General features: G+C 43.3%; 1 protein-coding gene across 3 annotated transcripts; it reads left to right on the top strand.

Moving 5' to 3' along the window:
* The first annotated feature begins 1,758 nt into the window (after window positions 1-1,758).
* Window positions 1,759-12,187, top strand: LOC124133393 (BTB/POZ domain-containing protein 2-like). 3 transcript variants are annotated; one of them, XM_046497792.2, is made up of 4 exons: window positions 2,610-2,866; window positions 4,137-4,255; window positions 8,700-9,003; window positions 10,425-12,187. In XM_046497792.2, exons 1-4 carry the CDS (start codon window positions 2,793-2,795, stop codon window positions 11,458-11,460), a joined length of 1,533 nt encoding a protein of 510 aa, XP_046353748.2. In that variant the 5' UTR covers window positions 2,610-2,792; the 3' UTR covers window positions 11,461-12,187. The 3 variants fall into 3 exon arrangements, with proteins under 3 accessions (XP_048257089.1, XP_046353748.2, XP_046353749.2); XM_048401132.1 differs by lacking the exons at window positions 2,610-2,866; window positions 4,137-4,255 and adding an exon at window positions 1,759-1,797; XM_046497793.2 differs by lacking the exon at window positions 4,137-4,255 and having other exon boundaries at window positions 2,785-2,866.
* The last annotated feature ends 8,209 nt before the right edge of the window (window positions 12,188-20,396 follow it).

Raw genomic sequence — 20,396 nt, 5'->3', positions numbered from 1 at the left:
ATGGATACAATATGTGAAGCCCATTTCTGGTGTCCCCCGCCGTGATATTGCTGGAATAATGCTAAAAGTGTCGTAAAATGATATTCACTCACTCACTCACTCACACACTCACTTAATCACTCAATCACTCACTCGTCAGTCTGAGCAGATATGTATGTCAACGTTCGGTAGTCTAGTGGTGACAGTGTTGGCTCGTCACGCCAACTCCTCCACACGTTGAAATCGTGATATGGTTATTTGTGTTATATGGAATATCGCTGAAAGCGCCTTAAATATAATCTTATCGCTAACTCTGTATATACAGCTGCAAATAACTGGTTAATTCCATCCATTATCTGTGATATAGAAAAGATAACGTTCGCGTTTTTAATGCCAAATGTGTTTTTTAAGCAGTGATTTATATAAGAAATGTTAAGGTCAAGTCAAAGTTCACTGACCTCAACATGCAGGTTCTTAATAAAGCGTGATTTACGATAAGCTAGAAACCATGTGTTGTATAATATGTATGCACTGACTGTGTCACAATCTATATCAGATGAGGCTAACGTGCCTTTGCAGCAGGATATACCTTTCAAGGAATAAATGTATTCTGTATTTGAACATTTGATCTGTTATGTCGCCCGTCCGTATGTCAATAGCTTGCGGTCACACGTTTTAATGGGAATGTAGCCACGTGACGAGAACGTGATTCACCTTACGCGGAAGCATGACAGTCATGTGGGAATTCCCCATCTGTTACTGAAGGAGACGAAGTCATCGATGTTTATGGAAAGATCTCTGGTTCCATATAGTATTCGATCTTCTACTATTAGGTAAGTTCTATATTGATTTAGAGGAACGGGTGGCCAAGTACTAAAGACATCGCAATCACCGTGCAGAGTTGCGTCCCTTAACAGTGCCGGGATCTGATTTTGGGTACGAATCCAAGATTCGCCCCGAGTTTGATCCGTGGCCAACGTCATATCAACAATTTGAAGCTGCTTTGAACGTATTTCAATTCTTAATTCACCTTTTTTTTATGAAGCCGGCAACGTAAGTAAGGTATATAGGATGTATACGATGTTCACAGTTCAAAGATCATAAACGGATCTCTATGATTCGAACTCACGATCAGCGGATCCTAACATAACTAAGGGACGCAATTTTATAAAACAAAGTCGTTGTGACGTGGGAGTTATTGTTTTGAGGATTTATAGAGAGATTCACCTTTCGAAAATAGTAATTGTTTTGAATAACACGAATTGAATTGGGAGCGGTGACATGTTAGGAAACCACGTGATGAGAAAACAACCTTTAGAAGTACCGGAAAGTAAAACGGACCCGGGTACGACACAACACGGATACGACAAGGTCCGGGTTTCAAGGAATTCTGATAACAAACTGCCTTCAAAAGATTTTCCCACAACGACAGTGGGGGAGTGGATTTATAGACAGGCTCAAATGCCTATGTTAATTTCAAATTCGAGAAGGAATATTGAGTTGTATAGCTGATACAATCATTTATATGAGAAGTGGCTGAACAGTTCTAAATCTAATTATGATTGACTGTGTTGATGGCGTGGTTGCTAATTATCCTTCATCTTCTCCTTTGGAACTCCGCTGTCCACCTAGGAAGTACTTGGTGAAAGCGCGGTAGCCATTTTTGTCATTTTTCTTCAACGGAGTGAGTGAGTTGGATTTAACGCAGCTTTATCATTATTCCAGTTATATCACGGCGTGTCAGCTTAATGGGAGAGGAAAGCCCGAAGTGAGGCAGGTCTCAGACGTTTACCACTTCGGCGAAACCCACGAGCACAGGTAGGGTGCTAACAAACCTAGAAACATACTCGAAGCGAACCGGGATTCGAACCCACAATCATAGGTTTCTGGCGTGCCCAAAAGACGCAACGTTGCACAGAGAATCGCGTCGCCTTACACGACTTGTCCACCCCTCTTAGGCTTGCGGCAACACCTGTCGTCACAGGTGAGTGAGTATGGTTTTACGCGCTTTTAACAATATTCCAGCAATATCATGGCCGGGGACACCAGAAATGGGCTTCACACATTGTACACATGTGGGGAATCGAACCCGGGTCTTCGGCGTGATGAGCGAGTGCTTTAACCACTAGGCCACCCTACTGCCCCTTTAGGACTAAGGGTATACTTGGTCGCTATATACATGTATGAAGCACGATAAGTATCTTGCAATTGCTACACAATACACGACAGATTACCTGACCCAAATATCAACACTAAATAAACCTGTGTTCATTAAACTAATAATTCGGGGACAAATACGAAATGGAAATCAGGAAATACCATTTCACTATGCATTTAAAGTACGTTTCCTAATATCAACATATATGGTTCTACCGAATTCCTTCCGTGAAGATTCCGGGGTAGAATTGGTCTTCAGCAACCCACGCTTGTCGTAAGAGGCGACTAACGGGATAGGGTGGACAGGCTCGCTGACTTGGCTGATGCATGTCAACGTATCCCAATTGTGTAGATCGATGCGCATGATGTCAATCACTAGATTGTCTGGTCCAGATTCGATTATTAAAGATCGTCGTCATATAGCTGGAATATTGCTGAATGCGGCGTTAAACAACAAACAAACCTTATACGATACTCATACGGTTGCAAAATCATTATACAATTAATATACTGAAAGAACTAGCAAATATATACAGAAACCTACTCTGAGTGATATCTCTTTAGATAACAATATATAGTGCCTAGAGCTGGAAGTATATATGCCTATACTATAGAGCCGTCCCACATTGCCCGCTTGGCTGAACATACCTGTGCGAATGAATAGCATACCTGGTTCAATTAGTGTGACAGCCGAACCACGCACTTTGGAAACTGGCATTGCTGTACACAGGTAAGTTTTCGACATTGATTTACCTGTCAGTTATAGCATGTTTTTGCAGAGATTTTAATGAAGAAGTGGTTTATTAAACACGTGTGCCTGTCACAACTGTATGGCGCACCTGGCAACCATATGGTGATCTAACGGTTCATTGTTGGCCGTGTTTCATGTCTTGGACAAGAATTGTTAATTTGTGAGAATGGAACTGTCCGATAACTGAGTAGGTTAAGTCACCGATATATTTGATACATGACATATTGTCCTAGATAGCGATAAGACACGTGAGGTCCAACTGTATACGCAAGTGAGGCTTATAGTGGGGATGTACGGGCGGCGTTGTAACGAGGACGTTCTGATACTGTAGACAGCACGATATACCGCCAGGACATAGAAGGGAATTCATTATGACGTGTGGGGCACCGCTATAAATATTAAAGATTAATACCAGTTAACAGTAAAACCTATATATAGAGTTTCTCAGACACTGTGCGTGACAAGATGAATATAACATGTATGTAACAAGAGGTCAGTGTTTGGTAATGGTTTACCTACTGCCCACCCTCTCTGCCTGACTATCTACATACCTTCCCCTCCCTCCGGGGATCCACACCTCCCCACCCACCCACTGTCCTATATACCTACACAAGCACCTACCTACCTCTCTACGTACATGTACCTCCCCGATGCCGCGATATCCGATATCCGTACCGTTAATGGTATTATATGTTTACTCGTTATAACGCTGCACCGGGAATGTTTCATCAGCGTTATATGAAAATGCATTTCTGTTATTTAATCTTCCCGTTATTGATCAGGTGAATATTTAAAATTGAAACTGAAAAGTCGTGCATCAAAACGCAATGAATAATCCACTCGTGGTATAGTACTTTATACTGGCAACACGTTGTAATATCACGTGACTATGCATAATAAGGCTAGTTATCATGATGGATGCAGTCGGTTTTTGTTTTTTTAATATTGTTACAGAAAAAAGATAAAAACTTAACTGTCTCGGATAAAAAACATGGTTATACGCGGTAAACATGATAAGTGGTCTGGCTGAAACCAGTGATGTCCGCCCCATAGCTGATAGTTACCCCTGAATTCTTGACCCGTGTTTGTATCAGTGTTATCATATATATATACTGATAGTCTATCTACATCACTATAACAGCCGTACCACACATGACGTGATACATTGTTCCACTGTGCACATGCCGAACACACAGGTGCATGATGTAGAGAGCTTCAGAGTGTATAGAGTATACCGGTACACCTGCAGGAGGATACGGGTATATGAAAGTATAACGATGGCCAGTCCGGGGACCTCACGCTCCAGTGACGCTCGCTCCACCATCAGAAAGAAGTCCACTCACAGGACTCCGTCTCTGACAAGAAAAGGTAGTCTTATGTTAACAGTGAAAATTGGAAACTAATCGAGGATATATCATTGGCGTTTCTTCTCAAATGTGGCGTTTCTTCTCAAATGTGGACCCGTGAAGATTCCGGGGTAGAATAGGTCTTCAGCAACCCATGCTTGCCGTAAAAGGTGACTATGCTTGTCCTAAAAGGCGACTAACGGGATCGGGTGGTCAGGCTCGCTGACTTGGTTGATGAATGTCATCGATCCCAATTGCGTACAGACCGCCGTCATATAGCTGGAATATTGCTGAGTGCGGCGTTAAACAACAAACCAACCAACCAAACCAACCTCAAATGTGTATCTCTTAGAGAGATTTGACAAATATGAAATTGTTATGTTATTTGCTTGGTTGTTTGTTTGTTTGTTGTTTAACGCCGCACTACGCAATATTCCAGCTGTATGACGGCGGTCTGTAAGTACTCAAGTCTGGAACAAAGAACACGCTGGATGCCGAGCTAATCCTTTTCACCTCAAAGAAATGACCAAATATGTACAACAATGTTTATATTCGTATGACATCACACCGGTGACCGACTTTTACGAAATAGCGTGTACTCTATTTTACACTAGATCCGGGGTAGATATATCATTAATGATTCGGGGACACGGGTGGCCCAGTCGTCTAAGGCGCCGCGATTCGCTGTGCAGAGTTGCGTCCCTTGGGCACTCCAGAAACCTATGATTGTGGGTTCGAAACCCGGTTCGCTCGGTTTATGTTTCTAGGTTTGTCAGCACCATACCATGCTCGTGGGTTTCACCGAAGTGGTAAACGTCTGAGACCTGCACCACTTCGGTCTTTCCTCCCACATTAAGCTGACACGCCGTGATATAACTCCCTCACTCACTCATTAATGATTTAACACTTTAGCATATATACCCACGTACTATATATCTCAATAACAGGATAGCCATTAGGGAGGTGCACTCAATTGGACCAAGTCTCAAGGGCCGTCTGTCAGAATAAGGTTCCTCCTTTGAAAATGGTGCCATTGAAATACAGCAATAAATAAAATGTATATTATGTCTAACCTGTAGCCTATAAAACTGTAGGCTTGTTTATAGTGTTATCGTGATACTAGTACATGATAACATATATAAATATCCTACTTCAAAAACAACCCGTGAAGGCCCGGGTTACAATAGGTCTTCAGCAACCCATGCTGTTAGAACTGATCTTCAGCGATCTATGCTTGTCGTAAGAAGCGACTAACGGGATCGGGTGGTCAGGCTCGCTGACTTGGTTGATGCATGTAATCGATCCCAATTGCGTTGATGGATGCTCATGATGTCAATCACTGGATTATCTGGTCCAGACTGGATTGTTTACAGACCGCCGTCATATCGCTGGAATATTGCCGAGTGTGGCGTTAAACAACAAACAAACAAACAAACACATACATACATACATACATACATACATACATACATACATACATACATACATACATACATACATACAGAAATGCTAATAAATAGCAAGAATAAACTCCGTGAAAATATGCTTACTCAGCTCCAACCCAAACAAAGTCGATGTCACTTTGGTGAAAGGATGTTGTGAGGGGTGTGGGGTGTTATCCGGGGGTGGGGTAGGGGTAAGAACAGACAAAACCCGGGAGTAAACGAGATATGACACAAATCTCCACTCTCACCGTGACAAAGCGAAAAATGACGAACCCCTAGTCGTGGGTCAGCGGCATCGTGGTGGTGTAAAGAGATACCTATAGCTTTGTACATCGTTTGAAAATACCACTTCAGGTCTAGTGAATCACTGTCAGTCACTCGCACCGGTGACTATGATAATGACGTGTGTGTGACATATAGCCTGATGAACAGTGCTTGTGTAGAACATGAGAGCGCGGGGCCACGTGTACACTACGCTCCTATCGTGTTGAGATTCAAGGGCTGTGATAAGCGCGCGCGTGTGTGCACACATTATTGGATATTCAAAAGGAAGGTTTTGTTTGTTTGTTGTTTAAGACCACTCAGCAATATTGCAGCTTTTGGACGACGGCCTGTAAATAACCGAGCCTGGACCAGACAATCTAGTGAGTGATACCATGAGCATCGAATTACGCAATTTGGATACGATGACATGCATCTACCAAGTCAACGAGCATGACCACCCGATCCCGTTAGTCGCCACTTGCCACAAGCATAGGTTGCTGAAGATCAGTTCTAACCGGGATCTTCACGGGGTGGAATGGAAGGTGTTTGCAGATGTATATTTAGGGATGAGAATGGATATTTTCCTTTTCACCTGAAACTTCTATTCAATGGAGCGTGGTACATAATTTCGGGGTGTTTATGGGGGGTTCCTAATAATTTAACAATTTTTTTGTCACTAAAATTCGCGGATCCGTGGAAGATTCTCATCCTTGTATATTGTGTACGCTCTAGTCTCAAGTTGAAGCTGGGGGGTGGAGGTGTCGGGGATGGTGGTGGTGGTGTGTGTGTGTGTGTGTGTGTGTGTGAGGGGGGTGGGTGGGGGGTCCATGTGAGTATACAGTGTTTGTTGTTTAACGCTGCACACAGCAATATTTCAGCTATATCATGGCGGTCTGTAAACTAATCGAGTCTGGACCAGACAATCCAGTGATTGATATCATGAGCATAGATCCACGCAATTGTGATGATCGATTACATGCATCAACCAAGTCAGCGACCCTGACCACCCGATCCCGTGCGTGTTTTACAGTTAGGGGGGATCATGCGTGCGAGTGTCTTGTCGCGTGGTTCGAGTTACTCGAACAATATTAAGTGGCTTGAGAGAGATTTTATGACCTCTTACATCACTATGTTCGTTTCACCCTGGTCACATCGATTCCTGTATTTTGATCACTGGTTCTTCACACATATTCCCACTGTGGGTGGCCCAGTCGTGTCAGGCGCCGTGATTCGCTGTGCAGAGTTGCGTCCCTTGAGCACGCAAGAAACCTATGATTGTGGGTTCGAATCCCGGCTCGCCCCGATTATGTTTCTAGGTTTGTCAGCACCATACCCGTGCTCGTGGGTTTCACCGAAGTGGTAAACGTCTGAGACCTGCATCACTTCGGGCTTTCCTCCCACATTAAGCTGACATGCCGTGATATAACTGGAATACTGTTAATAGAGGCGTTAAACCCAACTCACTCACTCACAATCAGCGGGCTGTGGTCGGGGTAGTACAGGTGTAGCTGTAGTGGATAGAGCGTATGCCCGAGAGCGGAAGGTCGCTTGTTCGATCCCCGGTCACGTCACCCAAAAGGACATCAACAGATGGTACTTGTTGTTACCCTGCCTGGCGCTCGGCATTAAAAGGATATATAAAATGGCTTCTCGGAGTCAGTATACTGTGACTACTCGGGGTATCCGTGTTAAACTAGGGCATGGTATCTCAGCTGCTCTAGCACTATATATAACCGCTACAAGTCGCGGTGGGGTAGCCTATGGTTTAAGCGTTCGCTCGTCACGCCGAAAACCCGGGTTGGATTCCCCACATGGGTACAATATGTAAAACCCATTTCTGGTGTCCCCTGCCTTGATGTTTCTTGATTATTGCTAAAAGCGGCGTAAATCCATACTCATTCATGCACTCTGGAAGTTGCGACAATCTCCTCGCCAGTGTGCTAATTAACTCATGCCTGACGTTGTTGCTTATGACAAACTGTGAACATGTCTGATAGTTACTGCTCTATGGAATGTCTGGGTAGAAACAGTGTCGTGATTGTAGCAAGAGTCGACCAACACCGGAACTGCATGGTAACTATCTGCAACTTAAAATAGCCTCATAGTCGGGACCTGACGGCTAGACCTGATGGTTGAAGCGTTCGCTCGCCACGCCGAAGACCCGGGTTCGATTCCCTACATGGGTACAATCTGCGAAGCCCATTTCTGGTGTCCCCCGCAGTGATGTTTCTGGAATATTGCTAAAAGCGGCGTAAACTCACTCACTATAGAGTCTAGTAATACTGTGGGTGCAAACCTTTCGGTAGGTCGGAGGCCGAGCCCTGATAAGTTGTTATCCGGACGCCGCAGTGCAGTTCGCTGGATGCCATGAAATGTTTATCTGGTACGCGGATGCCAATATTTCAATGTTCAATTATATTTTTTGTCTTTTTTTGTTTCAAAAGAGTAACAAATAAAATATTTAGCCCTAAGCTTTCGAACAGGCATGGTCATGTATTCTATATGAACACTACAGTCTAACTTACTTGTACGCGCTGTGTACGCTTACTTAAACTTTCTTAAATTGGATGCCAATACAAGTTGAATGGTATGCAGGATGCCTAGAGTGGATGGTTTGGCACCCTCAATGCTAACACAATCGACAATTGTTTTCTGTGATCACAGTTCTATGAAATATTAAGGGTTTCGTATCCTTCTGCTGACAGCGTAGACCGCTTAAAGTCACTTCACCTTCTATTCATAATCCTTGTTTTCCAGACACCAAGATGTCAACGCCAACCACACCAAACCTTTGGAAGACTCCTCATCAGACCAACACTGCAGTGGACTGGCAGGAAAACAAGACCCTGTCCGAATGTACGCTTCACATGTTAGACCACCAGGTGGCGTGTGATGTTCACTTCCGGGTTGGGCAGACGAGAGAAAACATTGGTGCGCACAAGTTCCTGCTCATCAGCCGGTCGAGCGTCTTCTTTGCGATGTTCCAAGGTCCGCTGGCAGAAACCAAGGAGGAGATTGACATCCCGGATATTGACCCGGAAGTATTCTGGGAGTTCCTCAGGTGAGAGGTCTCTAACATTTTGCACGTGTGTCCGTGGGTAGTTCCTTGGGGAGGAGGTGGTTGTGGGTGAGAGAGTATTTTTGTTGTTGTTGTTTTTTAAAGCCGCACTCAGCTATATGACGATGGTCTGTAACTAATCGAGTCTGGACAAGACAATGCATTGATTGACATCATGAACATCGATCTACGCAACTGGGACACGATGACATGCATCAACCAAGTCAATGAGCCTGGCCACCCGATCCCGTTAGTCGCCTCTTATGGTGAAATGATGGGTGAATTGTGTGGGTGAATATAGACTACTCAAAAGAAGTAAAAGAACACCCTTGACTATACATGTAGTTAATCAGTCGTGGTTGCAACATACATCTTCCATTAAGGATGTTCTTTAACTTGTTTTGAATAGTATGTAAGCATGTCATCAATGTTCCGTCAAGTGAGTGAGTGAGTTGGGTTATAACGCCGCTTTTAACAGTATTCCAGTTATATCGCGGCGTGTCAGCTTAATGTGGGAGGAAAGCCCGAAGTGATGCAGGTCTCAGACGTTTACCACTTCGGTAAAACCCACGAGAACGGGTATGGTGCTGATAAACCTATAAACATAATCGGGGCGAACCGGGATTCGAACCCACAATCATAGGTTTCTTGCGTGTCTAAGGGACGCAACTCTGCACAGCGAATCGCGGCGCCTTAGACGACCTGGCCACCCGTGCCCCCTATTCCGTCAAGCATCCCACTCCCATACGTTGCAGCTGTGCATGCTGATTTATTTGTCAATACAGCACTCAGCAATATTAAAGTTATATATCGACAGTCTGTAAATAACGGATAAGACATTTCAGTGATTGATATCATGAGCAACGACCCACGCCGTCGGTGTACGATGACACACAATCAACTGAGCCGGACCACCCGATCTCTTTGGTCGCCTCTTACGACCAGCGTTGTTTGCTGGAGACTAATTCTAACCCCGAATCCCCATGGGGGAGATACCTGATGAGTTGTTCTTAGGAACAGTGTACCTGTAGAAAGTTTATGTACATCTATCTATTATCAGAAGAAGGGCACACACGTGTGATCCGGGGTAGAATAGGTCTTAAGCAACCCATGCTTGTCGTAAAAGGCGACTATGCTTGTCGTAAGAGGCGACTTAAGGGATCGGTGGTCAAGCTCGCTGACTTTGTTGATGCATGTCATCGTATCCCAATTGAATGGATCGGTGCTCATGATATCAATCACTGGATTGTCTAGTCCGTACTCGATTATTTACAGACCGCCGTCATAAGCTGGATAATTGCTGAGTGCGGAGTTAAACAACAAAACAACCAAACCAACATTGTGGCAATGTCATATTTAAATGTGGAAACAAATCGTATTTTTTTAAACGTGAGTAACGTTATTTTTATTCATTGTATTGCCAGGTTCTTGTATGCTGAAGAGGTGAACCATAGTGTAAGGACAGTGATAGGACTAATCTACGCTGCCAAGAAATATGCAGTCAAGAGGCTGGTCATGTCCTGTGTGAAGTTTGTGGAGAGTTACCTGACTATTGAGAACGCTTGTGAAGTCCTGGAACAAGGATACATCCTAGACGAACTGGCTCAAGCCATCCTGAACTTCATCAACCAGAACGCCAGCAGTGTCCTGGCAACTGAAGGTTTCCGGAACATATACCAACCCTGTCTGAACCAGGTCCTGGGTTCAGATCAACTGGAGGTCGAGGAGGTGAAGGTCTTGGAATCAATCCTCATCTGGGCAGATGCTCAGTGCCAAATGCAAAGAATAGAACCGACGGGTCCAAACAGAAGACAGGTGCTTGGAGATTCGCTGGACTGTGTCCGATTTCCTCTCCTTGACCCCCGGTATTTTGTCGACTCTGTGGCCCCTCAGGGATTTTTCACCAAAGAAGAATGTTTCACTATGGTTCAGTGTTATGCTATTCCCGAGCGGTGGACCCAGTGTTTTAAGTTCGGGACAAGAACTAGAAACATCAAGGAGTATCGCGTGTGCAGTCGGTTCACCGAGGTGGACGGACCCAGGGACAGCTATGGAACAGACGCGGTGAAACTGATTTGTTTGAAAGAGATCTACCTCCATGGCTACAGTATTTACGGCCCCTTCGATGGAAACAATTCAGAGTATTGTATTAACACTGTCCTGTATGACAAGAATGACGACATCATACATGCACAGGTCACCAAGGTTGTGGACAATGCCAAATATCTGAAAGTCATGTTCAACGCAAAGCTCAAACTCGATGGGAATGTCTGGTACACGCTGTTAGTCAAGATTCGAGGTCCTCCAACCTTTAAAGGACATAACAGCATATCCTTCGTAAAGAACAGTGATGTGACCTTGACCTTTGCCTACTGCAAAAAGGGTACACGGGACACGTCAGGGAAGGAGGGACAGATTCCACAACTGTTCTATACACTAGTTGATGCGGAAAAGGACTGATTTCTTCGTCTATTCAGGATAGATCCATGCGTAATTCAGTGACACTCCCTTACTGATAGACCAGGTTGGGCGACACGGTGAATATACAGAGGAACCAGATGCATGTCTACATGTCTCAGTGCTTTTCTGGTCTAGGTTTAAAGCGTGTACATGTAATTCGTGTGAAACTGAAACGGACTCTGTGAAACAAGAGAACTACTGATACTCATACATTCAAATTGACAGAGACAGAAGTTTTTGCATGACTTTAATCAAACTTGTTATGGCAGCCAATGTTGACCCAAGGCCAGTTCTTTCCCTTTATCCAAGTGATATATGGGAGTTTATGGCTGTCAATTTAAATCCATGCTTGCAGCATTGCTAAAATTCACAAACTTGAGTTCAGTGCTAAAAGGAACTGTTTCATAAAGGGGATGACACAGGATGGAGTGCGTGCGTGCGTGCGTGCGTGCGTGCGTGCGTGCGTGCGTGCGTGCGTGCGTGCGTGCGTGCGTTCGTTTGGTAGGGGCGGGAGGGTTAATTGACCCAATGACCTCGCTGTCAGATCACAAAAGAAAAGATTTTTTGATAAATTAACGAGAAACGATTTCACAAGAAAAGTGCCCGTGAAGATACGGGTTAGAATAGGTCTTCAGAAACCATGCCATGCCTGTCGTAAAAGACAACTATGCTTTTCGTAAGAGACATCTAACAGGATTGGGTGGTCAGGCTCGCTGACTTTGTCGATGCATGTCATGGTATTCCAGTTGCGTGGATCGATGCTCACGATGTCAATCACCGGATTGTCTGGTCCAGACTCGATACCTCGATCATACAGCTGGAATATTGCGGAGTGTGGCGTTAAACAAACAAACAAACAAACAAAAGACATGAGTCCAGACAAAATGTTGACATGCCATCAACCATGTGACCGAGTCTGACCATCCGATCCAGTTGGTCGCCTCTTACGACATGCATAGGTTTCTTGGGTACAATTCTAACCCAGAATCCCCGTGGGTTTCAGACAAAAGGGTAGTGACAATTTGAAATCACATTAACATTGCATCATAAAGCTACCATTACAATGTGCTCAGGGCTCAGCAAGCATGCAAGTGGCATTAGATCTCTGATCGGTCAATATTTTACCAGAGTAGAATGAATGAATGAATGAATGAATGAATGAATGAATGAATGAATGAATGAATGAATGAATGAATGAATGAATGAATGAATGAATGAATGAATGAATGAATGAATGAATGAATGAATGAATGAATGAATGAATGAATGAATGAATGAATGAATGAATGAATGAATGAATGAATGAATGAATGAATGAATGAATGAATGAATGAATGAATGAGTTTCTAGTCTTAGTCATATCTTGAGCAGTCTAACCAGTGGCCAAGAGAGTTAAGCATTACTCAGTGTGTGTGGTCACTCATTTATTCCTACTTTGAGCCATTTTGGCCACCCAATCCACACTCATCACCTCCTGCGAGCAACCGTGGTTGGTCGCCCTGGGATGTGACAAGCATAATTTCATATACATGTTAGCGTGTGTACACCTTCACTCTCTGAGTAATTCAAGTTACAATAACTGTTGTGTTGGATGTTTTAACTGTTGTTTTGGATGTCTTAACTGTTGTGTTGGATGTCTTACCACACTCATGCCCCAGAAAAAAACTCACATTAATGTTTACCTAGCGTTTCTTCGTATATACTCTTTTACAGATTTATGGCCCAAAATTACAGGTCAGCAAGTCGAAAAATATTATTTTCTAAATTCCAATTTCAAATATTTTTTTTATTCCCTTATAGAGTAAACATGAAACAAATATTGGGGATGGGAGTTTTTCAACAGTGTTTAATTATAGATTTTTAAAATAATTTATTTATATTGATAGCGACAGTAAATGAGTTATATAATGATTTCTGTTCCATTAAATAAAAACAAACAACTGCTTTTCATATTTTTAGATTTCACTTTATTGGAGTCAGCGGCAAGTTATGGTCTGGTCTGATGGTCTTTATACGACCTGCCAATAAAACTCTAGACAGAAAGAAGGGTTCATTGTTTTATTAATATTAACTACAAACACATTAGTGTTCAGTGAAATTGCCGGATAAAGAAATCATGGGCACTTTGTAGACATTCCCAACAGCAGTGGTAAGTAGTTTGTAGATCACAGCCTCCACAGAGTTTGTTCGTTTGTTTGTTTGTTTAATGCTGCACTCAGCAATAGTCCAGCTTTATAACGGCTAAATAAGCAAGTCTGGATCAGACAATGAGTGAGTGAGTATGGTTTTACGCCGATTTAAGCAATATTACAGCAATATCACGGCGGGGTACACCAGAAATTGGCTTCACACATTGTACCCATGTCGGGAATCGAACCCGGGTCTTCGGTGTGACGAGCGAACGCTTTAACCACTTGGCTACCCGACCACCCCCGGATCAGACAATCCCGAGATTGATATTACAACTAACGATCTACGTCATCTCATCTTCCCGAGGCAAGTGAGTTAACTGACTATAAAAGTCCAGTTTCTAGGTTGGTATTATGGAGTTACATTTTGGCTGGACTAACGAGTCTATGCATAGTCCAATCAAAATCGCGCACCGAAATCGAAATCCGGTTCGTAAACTGTCGTGCAGATTTCGGTCGATTGCAGGATTTGCAAAGCATGTGCACCGCCAGCTCGATGTCAGCAGATATTTTCCAAATCTTTTCATGTTTTTAATCAAGGTGCTCACGTGATTTGATGCATTTCGCGATGTAAGACCCGTTTTATCACAATATAGATCTTGATTATCGATCAGATCGTCCTGACTGGGCGCCACCATTTTGTGTGAAGCAAAAGGCAAGTGATACGAGAGGTGGAGTCTCATTGGTCCATAGAGGCTTAGAGGGGACATAACTGGTAATAGCCACTGGTGGCGCTACGATAGAGCCCAGTAATTCCAGCCAAGTTCGGCAAGGGTGGAAACTGGACTTTTAAAGTCAGTTAACTCTCTTGCTTCGGGAAGATGACGTCATCTAGGCACGTTGACACATCATCAACCAAGTCATCGAGTCTGACCACCTGATCGTTTAAGTCCCCTCTTACTATCGGCATGGGTCGCTGGGGACCAGTCCTTCCCCGAACTCCCCAGGAGAATATCCACAATCCAGAACACACATTAACAGTCACCTACTTCTGTGCCAGTGGGTGGGCTTCACGCTTCTTATTCAGCGATAGAAATTGGCACAAGTCCTATAATCCTTGCCAAACTGCCCAATAGTTAGGGTATCATAATAACTAGTAGAAATTTGAATTTTTTAGGGTTTTGTTATATGTTATCATTTATTGTTTTGTTTGTTGTTTAACGTCGGTCTCAGCCATAATCCAGCTATATGACGGCGGTCTGTAAAATAATCTAGTCTGCACCAGACAATCCAGTGATTGACATCATGAGCATCAATCTACACAATTCAACCAAGTCAGCGAGCCTGGCCACCCGATCCCGTTAGTTGCCTTTTACGATCAAGGACTAATGGACTGAACATGTTAGTTTCTTTCGCTACTTGTTTCAGTTGCATCAGGATATGTCGGGTTAATGTGAACTGAACTAGAAAGTATACACTTGAAAATTGGATTTGACCAAAACACTACACGTTATCAAAACGTTACTAGGCTAAAAACAGTCGCAGAAATACAAACTTCAGGTCCAAAACAAAAAACTATGATACCAGTTTCAAGTACATCACCATCAAAACACTGTTTAGCCACATCTTCCAGAGGCAAGGGTGTTAACTGGCTATAAAAGTCCAGTGGAAACGCCCTTGCTGTTTGTTTATATGTTTGTTGTTTTACGCCTCACTCAGCAATATTCCAGCTATATGACGGCGGTCTGTAAATAATCAAGTATGGACCAGACAATCCATTGATTGACATCATGAGCATCGATCCACGCAATTGGGATATGATGACATGCATCAAACAAGTCAGCGAGCCTGACCACCCGATCCCGTTAGTCGCCTATTACGACAAGCATAGTCGCCTTTTACGGCAAGAATGGGTAGCTGAAGGTCTATTCTACCCCGGATCTTCACGGGGAAATGCCCTTGCCTCGGGAAGTGAGTGAGTGAGTGAGTTGGGTTTAACGCCGCTTTTAACAGTATTCCAGTCATATCGCGGCGTGTCAGCTTAAAGTGGGAGGAAAGCCAGAAGTGATGCAGGTTTCAGACGTTTACCAATTCGGTGAAACTCACGAACCCGGGTATGGTGCTGACAAACCTAGAAACGTAATTGGGGCGAACCGGGATTCGAACCCACAATCCTAGGTTTCTGGCGTGCCCAAGGGACGCAACTCTGCACAGCGAATCGCGGCGCCTTAGACGACTGGGCCACCCTTGCCCCCCAACAAGGATGGATGTTCTTGAACAAATTGTTTCAGACAAACAAATACTCCGCCAATATGACGTGTCTGGTTGTGTGCAAGGCAAAAATATTGTACGGTTTTCAAGATCTGCTCCGCAAAGGAGCACTACCGTATCAAAGTCGGAACAATGCTAAGAGGTCACCATCCCTCATTATTAACAACACCGACCAGAACAAGACAAACATTCCTGTATTTCCAGAACAGTCAAAGGTACATGTGTGCGATGACTACTGTAAAAAGAACTTAATTAACCAAAGGCTCATAAAACAGTTTAAATTCACATTTCTTCAACTAAATATCATGAATATGACTGAAATAATTTCTTCCTATTTTTTTTAAGTGTAACTTGTGTAAGTGAGTGAGTGAGTGAGTATGGTTTTACGCCGCTTTTAGCAATATTCCAGCAATATCACGGCGGGGGACACCAGAAATGGGCTTCACACATCGTACCCATGTCGGGAATCGAACCCGAGTCTTCGGCGAGACGAGCGAACGCTTTAATCACTAGGCTACCCGACCGCCCTGTAACTTGTGTAAGTGTAAAAATGTTGATACGTTTCCTGTGTGGTATTGATTAATGAATGTTTCTTGATTGTGACATTTCAGACTGGCAGCTTAGCACATGTCAAGCACCATGTGAGGGGTGTAGTTGATCACGGAAACAGACACCCATGCTGTCATCTGGAATTCCTGTATTCCGAGTGATGCAAATGTCACCTGCACAGTGCTATTGGATGTCCTCTATAGGATTGCACAGGTAATACTACAAAATATTTTCAACATGTGTCATGGCTTTATTCCACAAGTAACACTTTTAGGCAATTTGTGTCATTTGTTACAATGTAATGAGTGAGTGAGAGAGTTGGGTGAAGCCCGCTTTCCAGTTACTAGTATATTGCGACGGGTCAGCTAAATGTGGGAGGAAGCCCCAAATGATGCGGGTCTCAGACGTTTACCACTTCGGTGAAACGGTACGGGTATGGTGCTGACAAACCTAGAAACATAATCGGGGCGAACCAGGATTTGAACCCACAATCCTAGGTTTCTGGCGTGACTGGGGACGCAACTCTACAAAGCGAATTGTGGCGCCTTAGACGACTGGGCCACCCGTGCCACCTTACAATGGTTCTAGTATGCCTCTCATAATAATTCCTCGTTTTGTTTATTTACCATACAGGTGCTATAAAATGTTATTTAACTATTAATTTCATAATAATGAAAAATTGCCAGAGACATTATACTTTACAAGCAGAAAATTCGCCAAAAGATAATAAAAACAAGAATGTCTTGTATTTTTTTGCATTGTTGGTCAAGTTAAAAATCTTAAAACATGTATGTGCTTTTTGTTATATACTCAACCGCAAAAGAAACGTCATCCCAAGTAACATTGCATAAAAAGTTGTCATGATATCTGGGTAAATTTTTGTCAAAAGTTCTAAAATTTAACACTACCTGGTCTGGAAAAATGAAATTTGATGATAAAAAACCCCCAAAGCAAATGCCATAAAACCGATCGCCCAAACGCATCACGGCAACGGCCATAGTAACCCAATGCACGTGAGTTTCGTGCAATGCACATGCGTTCCCCCAATTCTTGCCCTATAAAAATCCACCCGATGACCGACCACGTAGCTGAAGACCAAGGGTCACCACCCGACGTCAGGATCATCAGATTGTGCGACAGCATCTTCAAGTTCGCTTTGTTACTGCTGCGGAAACTGCTCGACAGACCATGGGGACACACCAGCGACACATTAGTGCGGACACCGTGCGCCGACGATTGACGAGCAGACACCTCCACTGTCACAGGCCACACCGAGGACCCATTCTGACACCACGTCATCACCGGGACCGTCTTCAGTGGCGCCACCAGCAGTGGAGAAGAGTCCTCTTTTCAGACAAGAGCCGTTACTGTATCTCAACAGCATATGGCAGAGAGAGTCTGGCGACGGGGTGGGGAACGTTATTCGCATGTTTGTGTTGTTGAGAGAGACTCGTGGGGTGGTCTGAGCATCATGGTGTGGAGTGGAATTGGTCTTGCACAAAGGGTCGGCCCTGTGGTCTTTCAGAACACCGGTCCAGGGAGAGGCACAGCAGCTCGGTACATTGATCAAGCCTTGAGACAACACGCAATACCTCATTTGGCACATCACCTCAACCATGAGTTTAAGCATGATAACGCCCACACCGCGAGAGCAACAAGAGACTTCCTCCAGCAGAATGTCATCAGAACCATGCAGTGGCCTTCCCTCAGTCCCCATTTAAATCCCACTGAGCACCTGTGGGACGAGATTCAAAAACGACTGAATGACCTCGGACCAAGGCCGACAACTGCACCTGAACTGCATCAGGCGTTCCTCAGATTGTGGGCTCAAGTGCCTATGGCCTTCATCAACCGCCTCATCCATTCCATGTATTGACGTTGCACAGCAGTCATCAATGCACATGGCGGACACACGAGATACTGACTTGTGATGCCATTTTCTCAGAGACTAGTGTTGTTTCACTTTAAGAACATTTGACACTTTAATTTCAAACTTGATGATCAGTTTTGCCAAGTTTCATCTTTTTAATAAGTCTCAAAGTATGTTCACAGTGTTTGGACAAATAAGGTTTCTCATATATCTATCCATGGTGATGTTTCTTTTGTGGTTCAGTATATTTACATACTAATACACAATGTGGAGTTGCATGTAATAGGTGTTTGACACGGGATTAAGGGGATGTTTCATCACACAAGTGTGACGACATCACAGGTTAACACATTTAAGTGTTTATAAAAAATGCCCAAGATAAATGTTTTACTCGACACTCAAATGGGTATTCTATAAATAAACAAATTTTGTACAATCGGATTTGTGTTCACAGTGAAAATACTGTTGTAATTACTATTTTTCAGGTGAAACTTTCTTTTCCCATGGTGGGGCACATACATGAAGATGTTGATCAACTGTGTCATTGGAGGCATTCTTAATAATTCATACCCTAACATGAGGATTGTGTAAAAAATGCATCAGATTTTCTAAAAAGATATTCTATTGGGTTGGGGTGGTTGTCACACCCTGATCAGTCCTCGAACCTTATTATTTGGCATTCCGTACAGCCCTTACTGTCATGGAATAGCCCTAAATGAAGCAAGTCTAGATTTTTCACAGGTCAAGTTGTTTGAATCTCCATCTCACTGGGGCTCCTTTTCAATTTAAATGGAGTTGCTTGTTTCTATCAAAATTATATTTTTTCTGAGGCTAAGCATCAGTTCAGCGGTGGTTACTGCATTTCATCTTCCTTTTTTCAAAACAGCAAATAAAGCCCCAAAAATACCAGCATTTCCATTGATACGTAGTGTTGGGAATTGAAATTTCAAGGCCGTTTTACCAAGTTTGAACTACTCAGTTTGGGTTTGTGACGTTTAGGATTTTTTCCACTATCTTGGAAACCACGTTTTTGTTTTTGAAGTTGATAGCTGCGGTTATCAAGAAACTTTGACTTCTGTGAGGATTTAAGGCACCCAAATTTTTTGAGTATGAGCGAGTGAGTTCGGTTTAATGCCACTTTCAACAGTATTAGTTATATCACGGCGTGTCAGCTTAATGTGGGAGGAAAGACCGAAGTGATGCAGGTCTCAGACGTTTACCACATCGGTGAAACCCACGAGCACGAGTATGGTGCTGACAAACCTAGAAACATAATCGCGGCGAACCGGGATTCGAACCCACAATCATAGGTTCCTGGCGTGCCCAAGGGATGCAAATCTGCACAGAGAATTGCAGCACCTTAGACGTCTGGGCAGGTTACATGTTGTAAAACGGTAAATTTTGTATGTTTTATCGGCTAAAGATTTCGCTTGTTGTAACTGCTTAAAATCTGGAAAATCCTACAATAATATCTATACCATGTAAACAATGCTTTCCGCATTATGGTGTAACAATATGGTATTTTCATGCTATTTTCCCATTTATTTATTATTTCTTTTGTAGATTAATTTAAGTTGGTTTGAACTTTGTACTTATTAATTTTATGACAGCTTGTACCAGTCAATGTACCAGTCTCAGTCAACTTTGTAAATTAGTGAACATTATGACGGTCGGCCTGTTGGTCAAGTTTGTACAGTCAGGACAGTCGGTCAACCACAATATGTTGTTGTAGTCAACTTGTCGATGTTGAATTAGACAGCCAAACTGTTTGAATGATGAATTGGAATAATGTGAAATTTGTGACATTTGTCCGTCTGTCTGCGGTCAGTCGGAATTATGACATTGTTTGGTAAATGTGTTTAACAGCTGCGCTTGTTGAATAAATGTCTGCATACAGAAATATTGCCGTTAATTCATTCCCTACAACACATACTTCTCTGTCACGATCATTAAAATGCTTAAAATGGCACCATTTCATGTTGAAAAAATGCAAACCCCCTAATACTCTCTACCCAAAATCATTTGGGGTCATATTATTGTCATCCTTTTTTCTTAAAACATGCTCACATCCCTGAAGTAGCAGCAGCAGTAGCAAATATCCAGATACAAGTATCTGC

Source organism: Haliotis rufescens, unplaced genomic scaffold (assembly GCF_023055435.1).
Source record: "Haliotis rufescens isolate VD_foot unplaced genomic scaffold, xgHalRufe1.0.p SCAF_21, whole genome shotgun sequence".
Taxonomy (NCBI): Eukaryota; Metazoa; Mollusca; class Gastropoda; order Lepetellida; family Haliotidae; genus Haliotis; species Haliotis rufescens.
The sequence above is the reverse complement of the archived record's forward strand: the minus strand, read 5'-3'. Positions and strand labels throughout refer to the sequence as shown.